The sequence below is a fragment of the Gossypium raimondii genome, chromosome 4 (genome assembly GCF_025698545.1).
Source record: "Gossypium raimondii isolate GPD5lz chromosome 4, ASM2569854v1, whole genome shotgun sequence".
Lineage (NCBI taxonomy): Eukaryota > Viridiplantae > Streptophyta > Magnoliopsida > Malvales > Malvaceae > Gossypium > Gossypium raimondii.
The window spans coordinates 34,009,976-34,026,083 of NC_068568.1; the positions used below are offsets into that span (position 1 = coordinate 34,009,976).

The 16,108-nt window shown below is 30.7% G+C and overlaps 2 protein-coding genes across 9 annotated transcripts; both read right to left on the reverse strand.

Moving 5' to 3' along the window:
* Positions 1-1,941: 1,941 nt before the first annotated feature.
* Positions 1,942-7,796, reverse strand: LOC105780496 (hypothetical protein). 8 transcript variants are annotated; one of them, XR_008195275.1, is made up of 10 exons: positions 7,542-7,796; positions 7,028-7,344; positions 6,787-6,899; positions 6,197-6,692; positions 5,466-5,583; positions 4,631-4,752; positions 3,896-3,981; positions 3,025-3,134; positions 2,695-2,812; positions 1,942-2,494 (listed from the first exon to the last, which is right to left on the reverse strand). XR_008195275.1 is itself a non-coding variant. In XM_052629538.1 (10 exons), the coding sequence occupies exons 3-10, from the start codon at positions 6,875-6,877 to the stop codon at positions 2,438-2,440; spliced, it is 1,110 nt and encodes a 369-aa protein (XP_052485498.1). In that variant the 5' UTR covers positions 6,878-6,899; positions 7,028-7,344; positions 7,542-7,796; the 3' UTR covers positions 1,942-2,437. The 8 variants fall into 8 exon arrangements, 6 of the variants coding, with proteins under 6 accessions (XP_052485498.1, XP_052485496.1, XP_052485497.1 ...); XM_052629538.1 differs by having other exon boundaries at positions 2,695-2,724; XM_052629536.1 differs by having other exon boundaries at positions 2,695-2,855.
* Positions 7,797-14,946: 7,150 nt separating this feature from the next.
* LOC105781015 (salt stress-induced hydrophobic peptide ESI3) lies at positions 14,947-15,948 on the reverse strand. Its single transcript, XM_012605581.2, has 2 exons — positions 15,285-15,948; positions 14,947-15,191 (listed from the first exon to the last, which is right to left on the reverse strand). Exons 1-2 carry the CDS (start codon positions 15,363-15,365, stop codon positions 15,108-15,110), a joined length of 165 nt encoding a protein of 54 aa, XP_012461035.1. The 5' UTR covers positions 15,366-15,948; the 3' UTR covers positions 14,947-15,107.
* Between the last annotated feature and the right edge of the window lie 160 nt (positions 15,949-16,108).

Below are 16,108 nucleotides of genomic sequence, written 5' to 3' on the forward strand. Positions count from 1 at the left end.
TAAAACGAATTACATGTAAAATCGATAATTGTGAAATGAATGAAAATGATAAGAAAGATATATTAAAAATTTAAAATATATATTTTGAGAAAAAAATAAAATAGTTTTCTATGTGGGTGGTTTTTTAGTAAGTGGTTTTTTAGACTTAAGTGCTATTTGATAAATTGAAAAATTAAGTACTAAAAAATTAAGTATTGAAAAACTAAGGTCTTGTTTGATAATGTTTTAAAAGAAGTTAAATTAATTGAAAATTAATATTTTCAACATCATTTTTAAATATGTTTTATAACTCACAATCAAAATTACTAGATACTTTTTTTAACAAAAAGTGTAGAAAATGATAAGTAGATAAGGACCTACTAATCACTTAAAGAGAATAATTTTATTTTATTTTATTTTTATTTAATTTAATATTATATTATTCTTTATCAAACTGTCTAATTGCATTTAACATTTAATTTTAAATAATATACAAAAAGAATTATAACATAAATTTAACACTTAATTTTTCAAATAAGTTATAAATTTATTCTGTATATGTATTAAAATTAAGTACACAATATAATTAGATTATTTGATAAATGTAATTTTTTAAAATTTTAAAAAAGTATATAAAGGATAATATTAAAAGAAATAAAATAAATTGAAATTTTCTACCTTATACATTTTCCATACTTTTTCATTTGCTTTTTATTATAAATTATAAAATATACTTAAAATCAAATCATTAAAATATTAATTTTTAATTAATTTAATTTTTCAATGAATTACAGGTATTATTAAAAACATAAATGTGACTATACCCATAATCATCTTTTACCATAAAAAATTAATTTGGGCTTTGTAAAAATTTTGATTTGGGTTTTTTTGGTGTACTTAATTAATTGAGTTTGACACAATTTGTTTATATATTATAAACTTTATTACATTTATGTATTCATTTTTTTCCTTCTTTTGTCATTTTATATCATGTTTTGTTTTATGTTTTAATTAGGTTTAATTGAATAAGAACCCTTAAATTATACCACTTTTTGAAGTAGACACAAACTTTTTTTTTGTCAAACTAAATACTTAAATTATAGTTAAAAAAGAAATACCACATCCTCAACTCCTCCGATGGGCAGAATGGTTTTCTAAATTTACTTTTTGATGTTGTTCATATAAAAGGAAAACATAATGTCCTTGCTGATTTCCTTTCAAGACCACCGAATTTTTCAGCTCAAGTCCATCATCCAGTTGAAGTTTTTATGTTCCAACCTTCCTCCTCCAAAGGTAAAGGTAAAATATATTAGATTAAATTAAATTATTATTGAATATCCATTTTCCTTTCAAATTCTTCCATTTTCATCCTCTTTCTCTCTTTCACTTTCACCTCTCCTCCATCATACACCCCATCGATATTGATTTCTTCAATTTCTTTTTTCCTTGATATCTAAAATTGACAAATCTACTTTTTCCATTGGAACAACAATATATTAAGTATAATCAAATCCGATCGGTTTTTGTTTTAAAACTTGAGCTTAGTTTGAAATAAATTTGGGGATAAACTCAAAGCTACAACTTTATTATAACGTGGACTGTTATTTATTAACTTTAATTATATATATAATTTTCATTTTATTCAAATTTCATAAATTATGAACATAATTATTGATAATATTATCTTCCATATTACAATCACAAATAATTACATTTATCTAATATAAAAATAAATTGATGCATTTATTTATTTAAATATATGCATAAACGTGCATAATTACACCAAATTAAAATTGATGTATCAAATTATCGGTTATGGCGCTCTGACTTGGAGCTCAATTATTTAATTGATTTTTAAGAATGAAAGAAACCATTTTACTGTGTTGGAAATTGCATGTATAGTTCTGATTGAAAATCAAAGAGAAAGAAACAGGGTATCAAAACAAGGTGGGTAAGCCATAATATGTTCAAGCACCCCTGCATGGATGCATGCATTCTAAACCATTATTGCTCATCTCATAAATAACAGGTTCCAAATAATCACATACACTCCACTTTATAAGAATATTACCATGGAACCTTCACATTGCATTACTATCATCACAAGTTTTAAAGCCTCTTAACAACACCCAACTTCCATCCACATTAGCAATGAAGAGCAAATATACAAGAATATGATTCAGTGTATAGCCAAAATGACACTATGATTCTTGTGCGGATGCAAGTCAAGTTATTACTGGGAAGAACCGAATCTAATCGGCTACCAGATCAAACAATCCAATTTTTGTTTTTCAAAAAATGGAGGACCGATCATTCATGTATGGCTGCTTTAGCCCAAAAGCAGACAAAGTTACCTTTGTTTCAGTCGAATTAAACCAGGGATTTATGCTTATGGCATGATGCAAGCTTTGCGTCTCGCTCACAGATGATCTTATGACACATGAAATTTCATTGTCCGTTATATGGATTCATTTAATGGGTGGCTTTCCGTGCTGGCTCTCTCCATGATCCCTTTCTACAGTTCCATTAGAACATAAACAATCAACAAACACAAACAAAATGAGTCAAGAAACAATGTGGCTTCTCATGCAAAATGGCAACCCATACTTCAATATGTTCTCTCTCTATTTTATTCCAAATATGTGCAATACTAAAACACATGAACATTTATACGAGTTGTATAGTTTAAAATAACCTGTACTCATTGAATTTTACCTGGATGACTTTTGTGATAATCCCGGGACCCTGCTATTTCAACAAAGAAGAACGATTATGAGAAAAAAAACTATGTTGCTCTGAATCTTCATTTCTTTGAAGTACTTGTGTCCAACGCCTATGTTCAACGCAATTTGGTTGCATGAGTATGAGATATAACCCTTCAAATACCCCTCCAATTACATGGAAAAAATTTTCAAAATTTTGTTTGAAGACACCCATTTTCGACACATTCATATCTGCTACTCAAAACTTGAATTCGAATAACATAGGAAAACAACACAGTTTAAAATCCTAGGTCCCTAATGCCATTGTAAAAAAGATACGCACCTGAAACTTTTTCTCAATCCATGATATTCCTTCGAAACTTTTTGATTCGAGAGATTCCCATGGCTGAGGAACTTTAATAGTCTCCACGTGCTGTAAAACTCTCAAGCTATCTGCAAAAACAGTGTATTGTTTCAATTGATTTTTTTGTTTAAACCTTCAGCCTTCAATACAAATCAAAGCCTAGTGATTTAATTCAGCATATTATCAGATCCTAATTGTTTCTTTTCATTTTCTATGAAGCATCCATGTCCAACACCTGGATCCAACACACATTTATGGAGGTATAATTCCCAAATATATGACAAACCTTCGATAAAAAGATTAAACTACCTAGCAGGTCGATGTACCATAGGCTGAAGAGAACATTGGTACCTCTACTTCAAAAGTGAACAACTTAACCTTTTTACATTTAATTTTGAAGCAAATTTGTAAATTTTAAACGCAGTACCCTTAACATTTAAAACTGCTGACTTTGTTTTAAAGTAACATGAGAAGAAAAATTCAACATTTTCTAGAACATGATAAGTACTAAATTGCTCATTTCTTCACTGTCATTTTAAAACACAAGTATTTTTTGAACAGCAGTATTTTCTCAGTCACTTTAAAACAATTTTACCTATTGCTTCCAATTAGATGTACAATGACTAAATTACTCACTTTACAGTAAAGAGACTAATTTGCCCCTGAGCTTTATAAATATGTAGATTAACCTAGAAAAATTGAATATACACATGTCAGACACAAACCATACATATAAAGGTGATGGCATCGCTCTGTGATTATTACATGAACCAACACGTGCATTTGCATGTACAATTCTGAAAATTGATGGCAAATCCAAACAAAAAATATAAAAAAGAAAATAGTTTACTGGTAACAAATGCCTCTTCCCAAAGTCGATGTCTTTCCCATGATGGTGCAACTTCACAAACTGGGATGCCTTTGCTATGGCATACTCTGCACGGATCGGATTGGAAAGTTCACAATTTAGCACAGAAGATCATAGTAGAAGTATATTATTTGTTTAATTCTAGTAGATTGAATTACTCGTATCTGCCATTCATGTCTGACACATTTGGACATGACTGTGAAAATATGACCTTCCAAGAATCTTTCAAATACATGAAAATGTTTGAAAAAATTTGAGTAGACATATGTTTGTATCCTACACTTATACCACTGATCCACCTCAAGAGTGCTGCACCAGCAATCAATCATGTAAGAATCTAAAATCTTTACCAGGATTGGATACGAATAATTTAGTAGAGGGTTAACAGGTTCGAAGTCAACATGCCATTGACACAAAATAGAAATGATACTGAATGAATATAGTAAATTCTATGTAACTTTGATTCTTCATTTTCTTACAGTACATTTGACACATTTTCGGACATCGAATATGAGAATATGATCTTCAAATACATGAAAAAAACTAAAATAAAAATTGATATAAGCGCATCTGACACACCTATATCTAACAAACATCCAAATCCAAGGGACATAAGTTAAATTTATATGTAGCAAAGACTTTAGTTGAATGATACCTTTCAGATAACAAAGAACTAATAAAAGAAAATTGAATTTTGAAGATGAGAGAAGGGCTTACTCAATTACCAGTTGCCGAATAACACCGGGAAGAACACCATCGGAAATAGGCGCCGTCTGTACTTCAACGGAATTCACATTATTGTAGTCATCCAGGTATTTCCCCTCTGCTTCACTCTTATCCTAAAAGCAAATGCCATAGGGGAATACAGATTATAAAATTAAGAGAAGAACAAAGGAAGCACATAAACACCCATAGCTACACCAACACAACACAGAATGAAAATCGCTATAAAATAGTCGTAAAATATCATGAAAATCCATATTTTTCTACAATTCAGCCAGGCTGACAATCTTAGATTGTTAGACCTATGTTTCTTAGACTTGGGTATGAGTATCATATACAAGTGTGTATCTGATACGGGTTTTTTTTCCCTATGTTTTTCTATGTATTTGATAAATCCAAATCATATCCACATAATCATATCCACATACCCATATCTGAATATGCATTGGACACAAATCTCGAACAAAAGTACTTAAAGAAAAATGAAAAATTGGAACAACATAGGTCAAACTACTATCTTAATCTTTCTCCTAAAGTTGGCATCTATAACCAGAAAATCATTTGATGCATGAAACATATACTCCCAATACAATGCTTAGAGCAAACAAGTCATTCACATAATTCTGTTTCTGGCAATTGTATGAGTGTCCGGCACTGATATGTGCAAATTTCTTTTTCTTCTAAATTTTCCATGTATTTGGAGGGTCATATCATATCCCCCATACTTATTGTTGAGAAAGTCTTGGATACAAGTATTTTAAGAAAAATAGAGTCAAAGTAACATATATAAACCATTCCAAGTGTAGGTTCTGAATTCTTGACCACTTACCCTTTGGCAAATGACAAAGAAGTTTGTAATGCAGCCCTCAAGTATTCGATCACCATCGTTAGACAACAAGAGCTCAGTCACTGAAGGAGGCCTCAATTTCTCCAATGGCTTCCTTAACCTACAGAGTGTAAAGTTGTCAAATCGAAAGTTCATCACAGCATATCAAAAAGATATAAAGAAAACCAAAAACTTCACATATATACGCATATATATATAATTATCTTGGTCCAACTCTTCATATTTCTATCCGATATCCATGTCCAATGCTTATCCTGGCATTGATATTTCTATCCGATATACATAGGAATTTTGGGAAAAATTGTGCATACCCATGTTGGACATATATTTGTAACTAACTCTCACATCCGAGTCCGACTAACATAAATTATCCACCAAAAAGAAAGACGAAACAACCCCAATAAGTCAACTTACGGTTTTCTTCCACCTGCATCTTAAATTTTCACATTTTTATGAAAATCTTAACTTATTTTCTTCCAAATGCAACTTGGCAATATCATACACCAACAACACATGAAAAATGTAACTAAAACATATTGCAGATGTAAAAGTAACATGAAAAAGATATGGATATATGAATGTAGCAAAATGATTTAATTGTGAAACGTTCACATAGAAATTTATAGAAATATTAAAAATTTTAAATATGATTATGACAAAAAATAAATAAATAAGGACACGATACTAACACAAGAATTATAAGCAATTCTAACCTTACCCAATCCGAATACTTAGCATCGGCAAGATCCCTTCCGCGACCCACCAAAGCCAAATGTGCTCCACTTTCTTCGATCCCAAACACCGGAGGAATATAACTCCCTATATGCAAATGAAGATCAAGAACCTGAAAAACTCCGTTATCATCATCACCACCACCACCAACATTCTTCATTGCCTTCAGCTTCTCGATATCCCCAGAAACAAGAGCAGTAACCGCCAACTCCTCCCCATTAGACCTCTCCTTGAGAGCAATGGGTAAAACTTGGTTCAATGAATTACTAACCAATGACCGAACCCTTGACTCCCATTTCAATGATGAAGTCACATAAAAAGGAGAAAATAACAATGGGCTTTTCTTGTTCGCCTTGAACATGAGTTCTGGGTTTGAATTTAGTAGAATTCTTGTAGAATTCGACAATCTTTTTAAATGCCTTTCCCAAAACAAAAGGGTTGTTCCATTTTCATGCGTTCTAGTTGTTGTGTAAGATCCTGAGAGTGGGAAAAGTTAATTTAAATAAGTGTTTTGCAAATTTTCAATAAGAACAAAATGGAAAGAGATGGAAATGGGTTTGGGTTTTAGTACCTGGAAGGGATTCAAGGAAAGTAGTGATGGGAGGAGCATCGGGGGAGCAAGAAACGACGCCGTTGCTGTAGAGAAATCTCGCGCCGCTCATCTTTTGCTGTGGCAGCGTTGGACTGAGAAATTGCAGTGACATTCGTATTTTAGATTTATATAAAATAGAGGTGTAATAGAATTTTTATGGTTGGTTGAATTGAATACATATTGTAATAGTATAAGAAAAAAACTTGAATAACCAAAGTACCTTAACAGAATTTTTGTAATTTTTGTAGGTAGATAATTATTGTTATTAAATTTTAATAAGATTATTGTTAAATATATTTTAATAAAAATAAAAATAAAAATAAATAATTTAATTATATTTTAACATAATTATTGTACAAGCCCAAATTTATCCGGGCCCAACAAGCCTAACTACCCAAATAACCCACTACAAGCCCCAAAACACCCAGGCCCATTTACAATGGAAAAATCTTCGTCCACCTGCCCTCTGACCGGCGCCGCGCCTGCTCTCTGCGCCACCTGCTCCACGTCAATCAGCTGCAAAATTGACCAAATACACTGCCAAAGTAGAAGTTAGCCAAATCGGCTATATAGGAAAAAAAAACATTGTCATGGCCACTGGCCTTTGGATTATTAAGAAAATCAGAGAAAAAGGTGATTTTTTTTGGTGTTCGAATATCCTTTCTATCTTTATTTTCTTGTTTTATTTTTACCTTTTTACACTAACTAACAAAGAAACAAAAGAAAGGCCTTACCTGCGCCGCGCCGGAGAAGGGGGAAAACGAACAGATTCCTCCTTTTCCCTTCGGTTTTGGCCCATTTTTTAACGAACCCAACCTCGAATCCGGGTTCCAAGGAATGATCGGCTTCAAACGGGGCTAGAATGACCCCATTTTGCACCTCCGACCGCCGCCGCCGGCGGTGCTACGGCGGAGGTGAGCCGGAACCTCAGGCCGGAGTAGGGGGTTTTGTGAGAAGAGGGGAAGGATTCAGTTTTTTTTTTAAATGAGGGGCTGAATGTTTTTTTAAAATTTTTTAACTTAAATACCCTAATCAAAACGGCGCCGTTTTTGCAAGAGGGGTCAGGAGCCAAAACAACGTCGTTTTGGCCCTGACCCGCGCGCTGACCCGACCCTGGGGGAGGATCCGCGTGTTTTCGCTTATGGGATTATTTGCGCAATTGGTTCCTCCAATTTTGCGGCATATTCAATGCAGTTTTTTTTTTACTTAATTTTGGTCATAAGATCTTGCTTCTGTTTCAATTTGGCCCATAGGCCATGTGCACGCGCCTCACTGAAACGGCACCGTTTAATCAACATGGAATATTTCCCGTTTGGCCCCCCCTCCTTTCGCACGTCCTGATTTAATCCTTTTCTGTTTTCTTTTCTTTGATTTTGGCCCCAAATTTTGTTTTAATTTCAACTGGATCCGTCATTTGTGATTCTAGTTATTTTATTTCTAAATTAGTTTGTATTGTTATTGCTGTTACATAACATCACTAATATTATTATTATTATTGCCAGGTACTCTTTTGATTCCAAGTTTTGTTATATATATACATATACATTTTTATAATATATATCTACGTACATATTTTTATTTGTTATATACATATATTTTTCCATGATGCACACTTTTACATACGTATACATATATATTCATATATTTTAATGCATATACATATATATGTTTATATGCATACTTATTTTTAACTTATATACATGTCTATATATATTTATGTACATATTTTTTAACTTTCATAAATATACATGCATACTTGAATATATATATATATCTTATAATTTTATATATGTACAAACATATATCTTTGTTACATTTTATAATTTCATTCATTTTCTTTATTGACTTTTTTACGTTTTCATTATTATTTTGAAAGAACGTTTTATTTTTATGCACTTACATGCTTGTTATCTTTTATGTTATTGGTTTGTATTTTTATTTATTTTATTTTTGTTGCTATTGTTTGTATTATTTAGGTTTATGCCATCGTATTCATTTTTATTTTGTTACCCATATTGACACCTTGTCTCATTTTTATTATTTCGTGTTACACTAATTTTATTCAATGCATAAATTATAACTTTTGAATAAGTGAAATCTTGTGTTTAGATTCGAGAAGATCATCCTTAACTTACGGAGTTTCGATTTTCACAACGAGTCTAAATTCGTGAATCTTTTCAAACTCAAGTTTTAAACGATCTCGGGAATTAAAAAAGATCGCGTCTTAACTTACTGGTAGTGATCCCTTTTTAAAATCCGAGATGGCTAAATATCTTTTAAATAAATAAAATTTTGGCATTCACTTGTGCATCAGGAATTCAAGACATTATATCCTAACTTACTGGATATAATTCTCTTTCTCGATTAACGTGAAAAAGTCCGTTTCTTAAAAATTTTCAACATTTCAATAAAGGATCGTATTTTAAATATCTTTAAAGTTTTCAATCTTCGACACTAAGACATTAATTAATCAGCTAGGTACTAATTTTTGGGCACTACGAGGGTGCTAATCCTTCGTTGTACGTAATCGACTCTCAAACATGTTTCTCTGAATTTCATGGATCAAAATTGTCGTTTTAATAAAATCAAATCGTTTATTAAAAAAATCACTTTTCGAGGTGATCCGATCACACCTCATCAAAAAGGATTGGTGGCGACTCCCATTTTTGTTTTCGTTTTTAAAATCTAAGTCGACTCCATTTTATCAAAAAAATGGTGTCAACAATTATTATTAAATACAATTTAATAAAATAATATATAATTTAATAACATTCCTAATATAATTATTAATAATATTTAATAATAATTTTAATATAATATTATTATTAAGAATATTTCAATGCCTAATATATTTGCTTCAATCTAGCATCTCACTGTTCTCTTAGGTAACAATAGCCAATATAAAAATGATTTTAACATACGGTATGATAATCCTCTAATAACATTTTATTTTAATAGTCAATTTTAATAGAAAACATATTTTTATATTTTATTTTATCTTTTATGATAACGTGATAACAATTAATTATAAGGTATACTCTTTAATAAATTAATTATTTATAGCAATCTTTTGGTGAAATAAAACCTTCAAATTTTACATAAAAGTTACTAAATTTTAATAACATTAGTTTTTTTCATATGTGAAATAAAAAATCAAAACTCATAGTCCTATGTTATTCAAAAACTCATAGTTCTTTTCAATTAATTATATGATTGTGTTTTTTGCACGAAGCTGCTGCAGAAAAAACATGCTAGAGAAAGGGAAAATTTTGTGTTCATATTCCTTTCTAAGCTACAAGAACTGTTACCAAGGAAAAGAATTTATTTTCAACAAAGAAAACCGAACACATGAGGTACAATTTGTGATTTAAGCAAAGTCTAAATGTGATTATGAATAAGTTTACATGCAATTACGAGTCATAGTTAAAACATTATAATTTAAGATACAAACCAGAAAGTGGAACCCAACATTATATTTTAACTCACATTCTTAAATTAAAACTAGTGATTTAAAGAAACTCATATGCTTAAATGATGTGGAAAACCAGATTATGCGTAATGTGCAAACCAGATTATGATGAGAAAGTCAATGGTATGGATGAGCTCTTAGCCATTTGGGGTTATAGAGTTCGGTCTCCCGACATGGTTGATTTAGCAGCAAAAATCAATAGAAGGTACCATCTTAGCAGCAAAAACCAATAGAAGGTACCATCTTAACTGCAAAAACCAATTAAAATCCCAACCCTAAATTCATGATTTCTTTTTTGATTTCTTGAATGATTTTTTGAATTTCTTTTTTGAGATTTTATACTACTCTTATGAACCCCAAAACCTAAATTGAAGGAATCTGTCATTAAAATCTTGAGAAACATAGTCTCATAAAAATCCATTAAAATCGAATTCATTACTTGGAAATGTAATCATCATAAACTTGTAACAACTTTTTTTTATCAATTAATAAAATAAAACCTAAATTACACATCAAAATTTCATATTAAAAAAAACAAGCACATGATTTCATCGACACCAACAGAAAAGAAATGAAAGCATAACATTTACTCCAAACCGTCGTCACCAACAACATAACATTTACTCCAAACCAATGAAAGCATTCCCAATATAAAAGAGGTGAAAGCTTTACAGTACCTTCGCGACGATGAAGAAAAATGAAACGATCGAAAACCTTATACACAGAGAAGACGATTTCAAGACATTTCAGGGTCATCAACAAATAACAAACAAAAAAATTAACAAAGACAAGAAAACCCAATGTTTAAATGCGCAGAATCGGGAAATCGAACCTTAAATACTGATTCCCCAGAGGACAAAATCCGAATGTCTGGCCACCTTCTCCGTCTTCTCTATGTGGGTTATGTAAGTTAGCAAGAAACCGAAACAATGAAGCTAAATAATCCTTATAAGTTTGCAAGAAACCGAACAACGGAACACTGAAGCTTTTCAATTGAAGAATCGCATGTAAGAAATCGCAGATAGAAAAAAGAATTAGGAATTTCGACAGATAGGGGATTTGTGGCTGGGAGCGGGGATTCAGTCCAAAACTGATATATGTTTAAAATGACCCCATTTTCTATTCCAACTTTTATGGCGCTTACAAGGAAATGCCACTAATTTTACAACTTTTACGGCGTTTGGAGAAAAAACGCCACTAATATTTAATTCGTCAATGAAACGGCGCTGTTTCATTCCATTTTTATTATATTCTCTGCGGCGTTTATTGACAAAACGTCACTAATATTTAGATTTTGCGGCGTTTTTTCAGGAAAATGCCACTAATTATTCACTTTTTAAATATATATTAATAAGCTTATAAGTTTTCAAATTTTTAATAGATTTATGAATTTGATACATTCATATGACATTATTTTTAAGCAACACATTGTTATGACATTATCAATATTATTTCAATAATATTATTTAAAAATATGATCTGATTTAATACATTATTTTAATTGTTAAAATTTAATAAATTTTATAAATCTTAAAGAGTTTATAATTTAAATTTTATCAACATTCAATTTATAAATTATTGATATTATTCAAATAATGTATTACAATTTTAAATTTATGCTCTATTTTTAAGTTAATAAACGAATGTAAATAACACAATTAATTTGTTTCATCATAACATATATGCCACAACGAGTCAATAAACTAAGCAATTGTGTCACTTAGAACCCTAATAACATAATAAGAAGTAAAAAAACAAAAAGTATTTGTAATTTTTTTGAATTTGGTATCACAAAAGTAATTAACCCTAAAGCCCGTAAAACTAAATACTAAACCCTAAACCTTAAACCCTAAATCCTAAATCCAAAACCCAGAACCATGCATTGTAAACCTTAAATCATTAACACTAAACCATAAACATCAAGCCCTAAAACACTAAACTTCTATATCTTATAAGTCGTAAACACTAACCTGATCTTAACACTAAAACGTAAACCCTAAATCTTAAACTCCAAACCCAAGCCCTAAACATGTACCATAAACCCTGAACTCAAAACCCTAATCCTAAAATAATAAATATTATATCATGAACCCTAAAACCCTAAATTGTATACAATAAACCTTAAATACTAATCCTTAAATTAACCCTAAAATTTAATTTTTTATGGCATTTTAACAAAAACGCCGCTAATACCACTAAACCTCATGAAAAGCGACGTCGTTTTATCAAACTTTCCACCAAAGAAGAACAATAAACGAAGTTGTATTGCACAACTGTTTGCGGCGTTTTAGTAAAACGCGCAGCTAAAGTCCCGATCTATTGCGGCATTTAGTAAAAAGCGCCACTAAAGAAATATAGTGAAAAAAAAGAAGTCGTTTTGCTTAAATTTTTTGCTTAAATTTTTTGCGGCATTTTTACAAGAAACGCCGGAATCTATAGCGGTGTTTTCACCTTAGCGCCGCTAAAGCCCAATATACTGTGGCATTTTTTAAAAAGCGCCACTAAACCAATAAAAGAAAAAAAAAACGGAGTCGTTTTGCACAATTTTTTTGCGGCGTTTTATAAGAATCGCCGCTAATTCCTGATCTATACTAGCGTTTCTAATAAAGCGCAGCTAAATCCCGATCTTTTGCGGCATTTTTTTAATAAGCACCACTAAAACAATAAAAGGAGAAAAACGAAGCCGTTTTGCACAAAGTCTTTGCGGCGTTTTACAGGATGCGTCGCTAATTCATGATCTATTGCGGCGTTTTGTTTGTAGCGCCGCTAATTATCATTTATTGCGGCATTTTTGTGTTAACGCCACTAAAACTTGATCTTCTGCGGTGTTTTTGGTTTAAATGCCGCTATAAACGCCGCTAAAAACCTATTTTACTGTAGTGATTATCATACCGTATGTTAAACTCATTTTTATATTGGCTATTGTGACCTAAGAGAACATGTGAGAATATTCTTAATAATAATATTATATTAAAATTATTATTAAATATTATTAATAATTATATTAGGAATGCTATTAAATTATATATTATTTTATTAAATTGTATTTAATAATAATTATGGTAAAATATAATTAAATTATTTATTTTATTTTATTAAAATATATTTAACAATAATTTTATTAAAATTTAATAACAATAATCATCTACCTACAAAAATTCATTAAGGGTACTTTGGTTATTTAAGTTTTTTCTTATACTATTACGACATCTATTCCATTCAACCAAACACAAGAATTCTATTACAACTCTATTTCATTCCATTCAACCAAATAATTGAATTACTGATTACAGCTCTATCCCATTACAATTCTATTCAATTAGAGCCCTATTCCATTACAACATCATTCCATTCAACCAAACACAAGAATACTATTACAGTTCTATTCCATTCCATTCAACCAAATAATTGAATTACTTATTACAGCTCTATTCCATTACAGTTCTATTTAATTACAACTCTATTCCATTACAGCAAACCAAATGTGCCCTTAATTTCTATTAAAGGTTTATTCTTGTTTTAAGTTCGTTATATCCATCTATTCAACCTATCTTCATTTTTATCCGCTGTTTTAAACCATCTTCTTTAAAATATAAACCTTTTGTTAAACCGAAACGAGAACTACTTAATTTGACGATTGGGTATGTCAACGACTCAATTACCCCCGTAATCGGGTTCGTATCACTTGCAATTACTTTTATTATATACGTGATGTCCATAGTTTTCAACACATTTGAATCTCAGATTTGGTTGCATAACAGGATGTAATTATGTGTTAAGCTTAATAATATGTATAAATTATTCAAGTGATTTATAAATAAGATTATAATTGCTCGACAACGAATGTAATATTTTATAGCTCAAATAAGATTTGATCGGTATGGGATATTACAAATTGTAATATGTGAATTTTAAATTATGTATTAAAAAAAAGAAGAAGTCATACTATTGAGTTCATATGATCAAGAAAAATATCTATCCGTCAAGAAAAATCAAGAAAATGGACATGGCATGCCAGTAATTTTAAAAAATAAAAATATATTTTAAATTTGATAAAAAAATCTTTTGAGTTCTTATGATCAAGAAAATTACTAATATTTTTAGTAAATTCTTTTACCCTTAAACTAATAATTTTTTTGAAAAGAAAATTGTATTGGAAACTTGAAAAACCAAAAGAAAAAGTGAGAGCAAGGATATAGTTTTCAATTTAGAAGAAAAGTTTATGATATTTGAATTTTGAGAACTTTAAAAAATTTCTGGGATTTGTTGAAATCCAAATCCAAGTTCAGAAATTTGCCCAAATCTTGATTTTATAAAAGTTAAGATTATCACTTATGAGAATCCAAGTTGTGTGGAGAAAAAGAAGAAACCTGATGTGGAGGGCCATGGATGAATGGGTTATGAGGCAAGGGGGAGTGGGAATATGTAAAATAAAGGAAAATGCTGTAAAGTAAATTGCGATGGTGGATGAGAGGAAGGAAGAGCCTATCTACAAATTTTCAGGGTATGGTAGAAAGTGATTAATATTTATTAAAGAAGAAATAGAATGAGAATTAGGAGAGAATGTAGGCTAAAAGGATATCCTCTTTACAAGGTTTTTGATAATCAAATTCAATCTAATAATGTAGATACCAAATATTAATGCTTATTGATAAAGAATAAAAAAAAAATGCAGGAAAAGATGTTTATAAAATCAAATCACTTCTAATCCTTTGCTTTACAATTGAGATACTCATGGAAGAAAACATATCTCATTAACTGAAAACACAGCTAATTTCCATCAAAATCTACACCAAATTATAAAACAAAAGCAGAAAATATCTGCACTTTGCTATACTACTAATACATAAATTGCATATATAATTCCTGGAAGATAACCCACCAATGTCAGCACCAAATCAATCCAGAATTCCACCTGCCAACCCATCATCATTTTGTAATCCACATCATATACCAATATATATATATATATATATATGAAGAGAAAGAGAAAGGGAAAGTGAAATACCCCTAAGCCATAACGAAGAAAAACTCCAACAGGAGGAAGAAGAATTGCAAGAATCACTTCAATCAAAGTCTCTGAACCCATTTTTTCCAAATTAAACTCAATTTCTTTTCCATTTCTTCGGCTTCAAATAGCAGGGCTGAAGGACAGGTGGCAAAATTATGGAGCTTAGACCTTACAGATGGCGATCATTCCCCTTTGCATTCGGATTTGGATTTTACTCCAATCATAAATTCTTATTCGGCTCCAAGCAAACTTAATTTACCATTTTCCCATTTGAATATATTTTTATTATTCACGTCAAGTCCAACCTGAAAAGTTATGGATTCCATTTTGATTAACTGAACAAGCCAGTTTTGGCAAAAGAACATCATTAGCATTCATGCTTTACAGATCAAATTCACGAGGAACCAAAACAATTATCAGGACCTGATAATCCCCTATACGACATCGATATGATTAAGCAGCAGAAAGAAATAGATTCAATTAAACAATTCTCTAGGTCCTCTCCTCTAGGAATTAACATCAGTGAAAAACGTCATATCATATATTACACTAGCCGGAGCATATGTGAATGCCAATGCACTCAGTACAGCATAATTTGACAAAGAAAGAATCCGAGCACAAGAGACCCGAGTTGCACCAGACGAGCCATCTGCCGCCTCCTTGCTTTGGGTTTGGGTTTGGGCTTGGGCTTGGTTTTTGTGTAAGAATGAGTTTGGATATTGGGTTTAAAATATTTGAGTTTGGGGTTAATTTTCTATACTAAAAATTTGTATCTATAAAATATAAAAATATATGCATATATAACCGAGTTAGGCTTGGAT

What these genes read in the sequence shown, in the direction of transcription:
- LOC105780496 (XM_052629537.1), bottom strand. Translation starts at nt 6,877, where the DNA reads ATGAGCGGCGCGAGATTTCTCTACAGCAACGGCGTCGTTTCTTGCTCC. An exon ending in AAGTATTCGGATTGGGTAAG is followed by an intron (nt 5,584 to 6,196) that starts GTTAGAATTGCT and finishes TACACTCTGTAG; the next exon opens with GTTAAGGAAGCCATTGGAGA. An exon ending in TCTTTGTCATTTGCCAAAGG is followed by an intron (nt 4,753 to 5,465) that starts GTAAGTGGTCAA and finishes ATTTGCTTTTAG; the next exon opens with GATAAGAGTGAAGCAGAGGG.
- LOC105781015 (XM_012605581.2), bottom strand. Translation starts at nt 15,365, where the DNA reads ATGGGTTCAGAGACTTTGATTGAAGTGATTCTTGCAATTCTTCTTCCT. An exon ending in TTCTTCGTTATGGCTTAGGG is followed by an intron (nt 15,192 to 15,284) that starts GTATTTCACTTT and finishes ATGGGTTGGCAG; the next exon opens with GTGGAATTCTGGATTGATTT.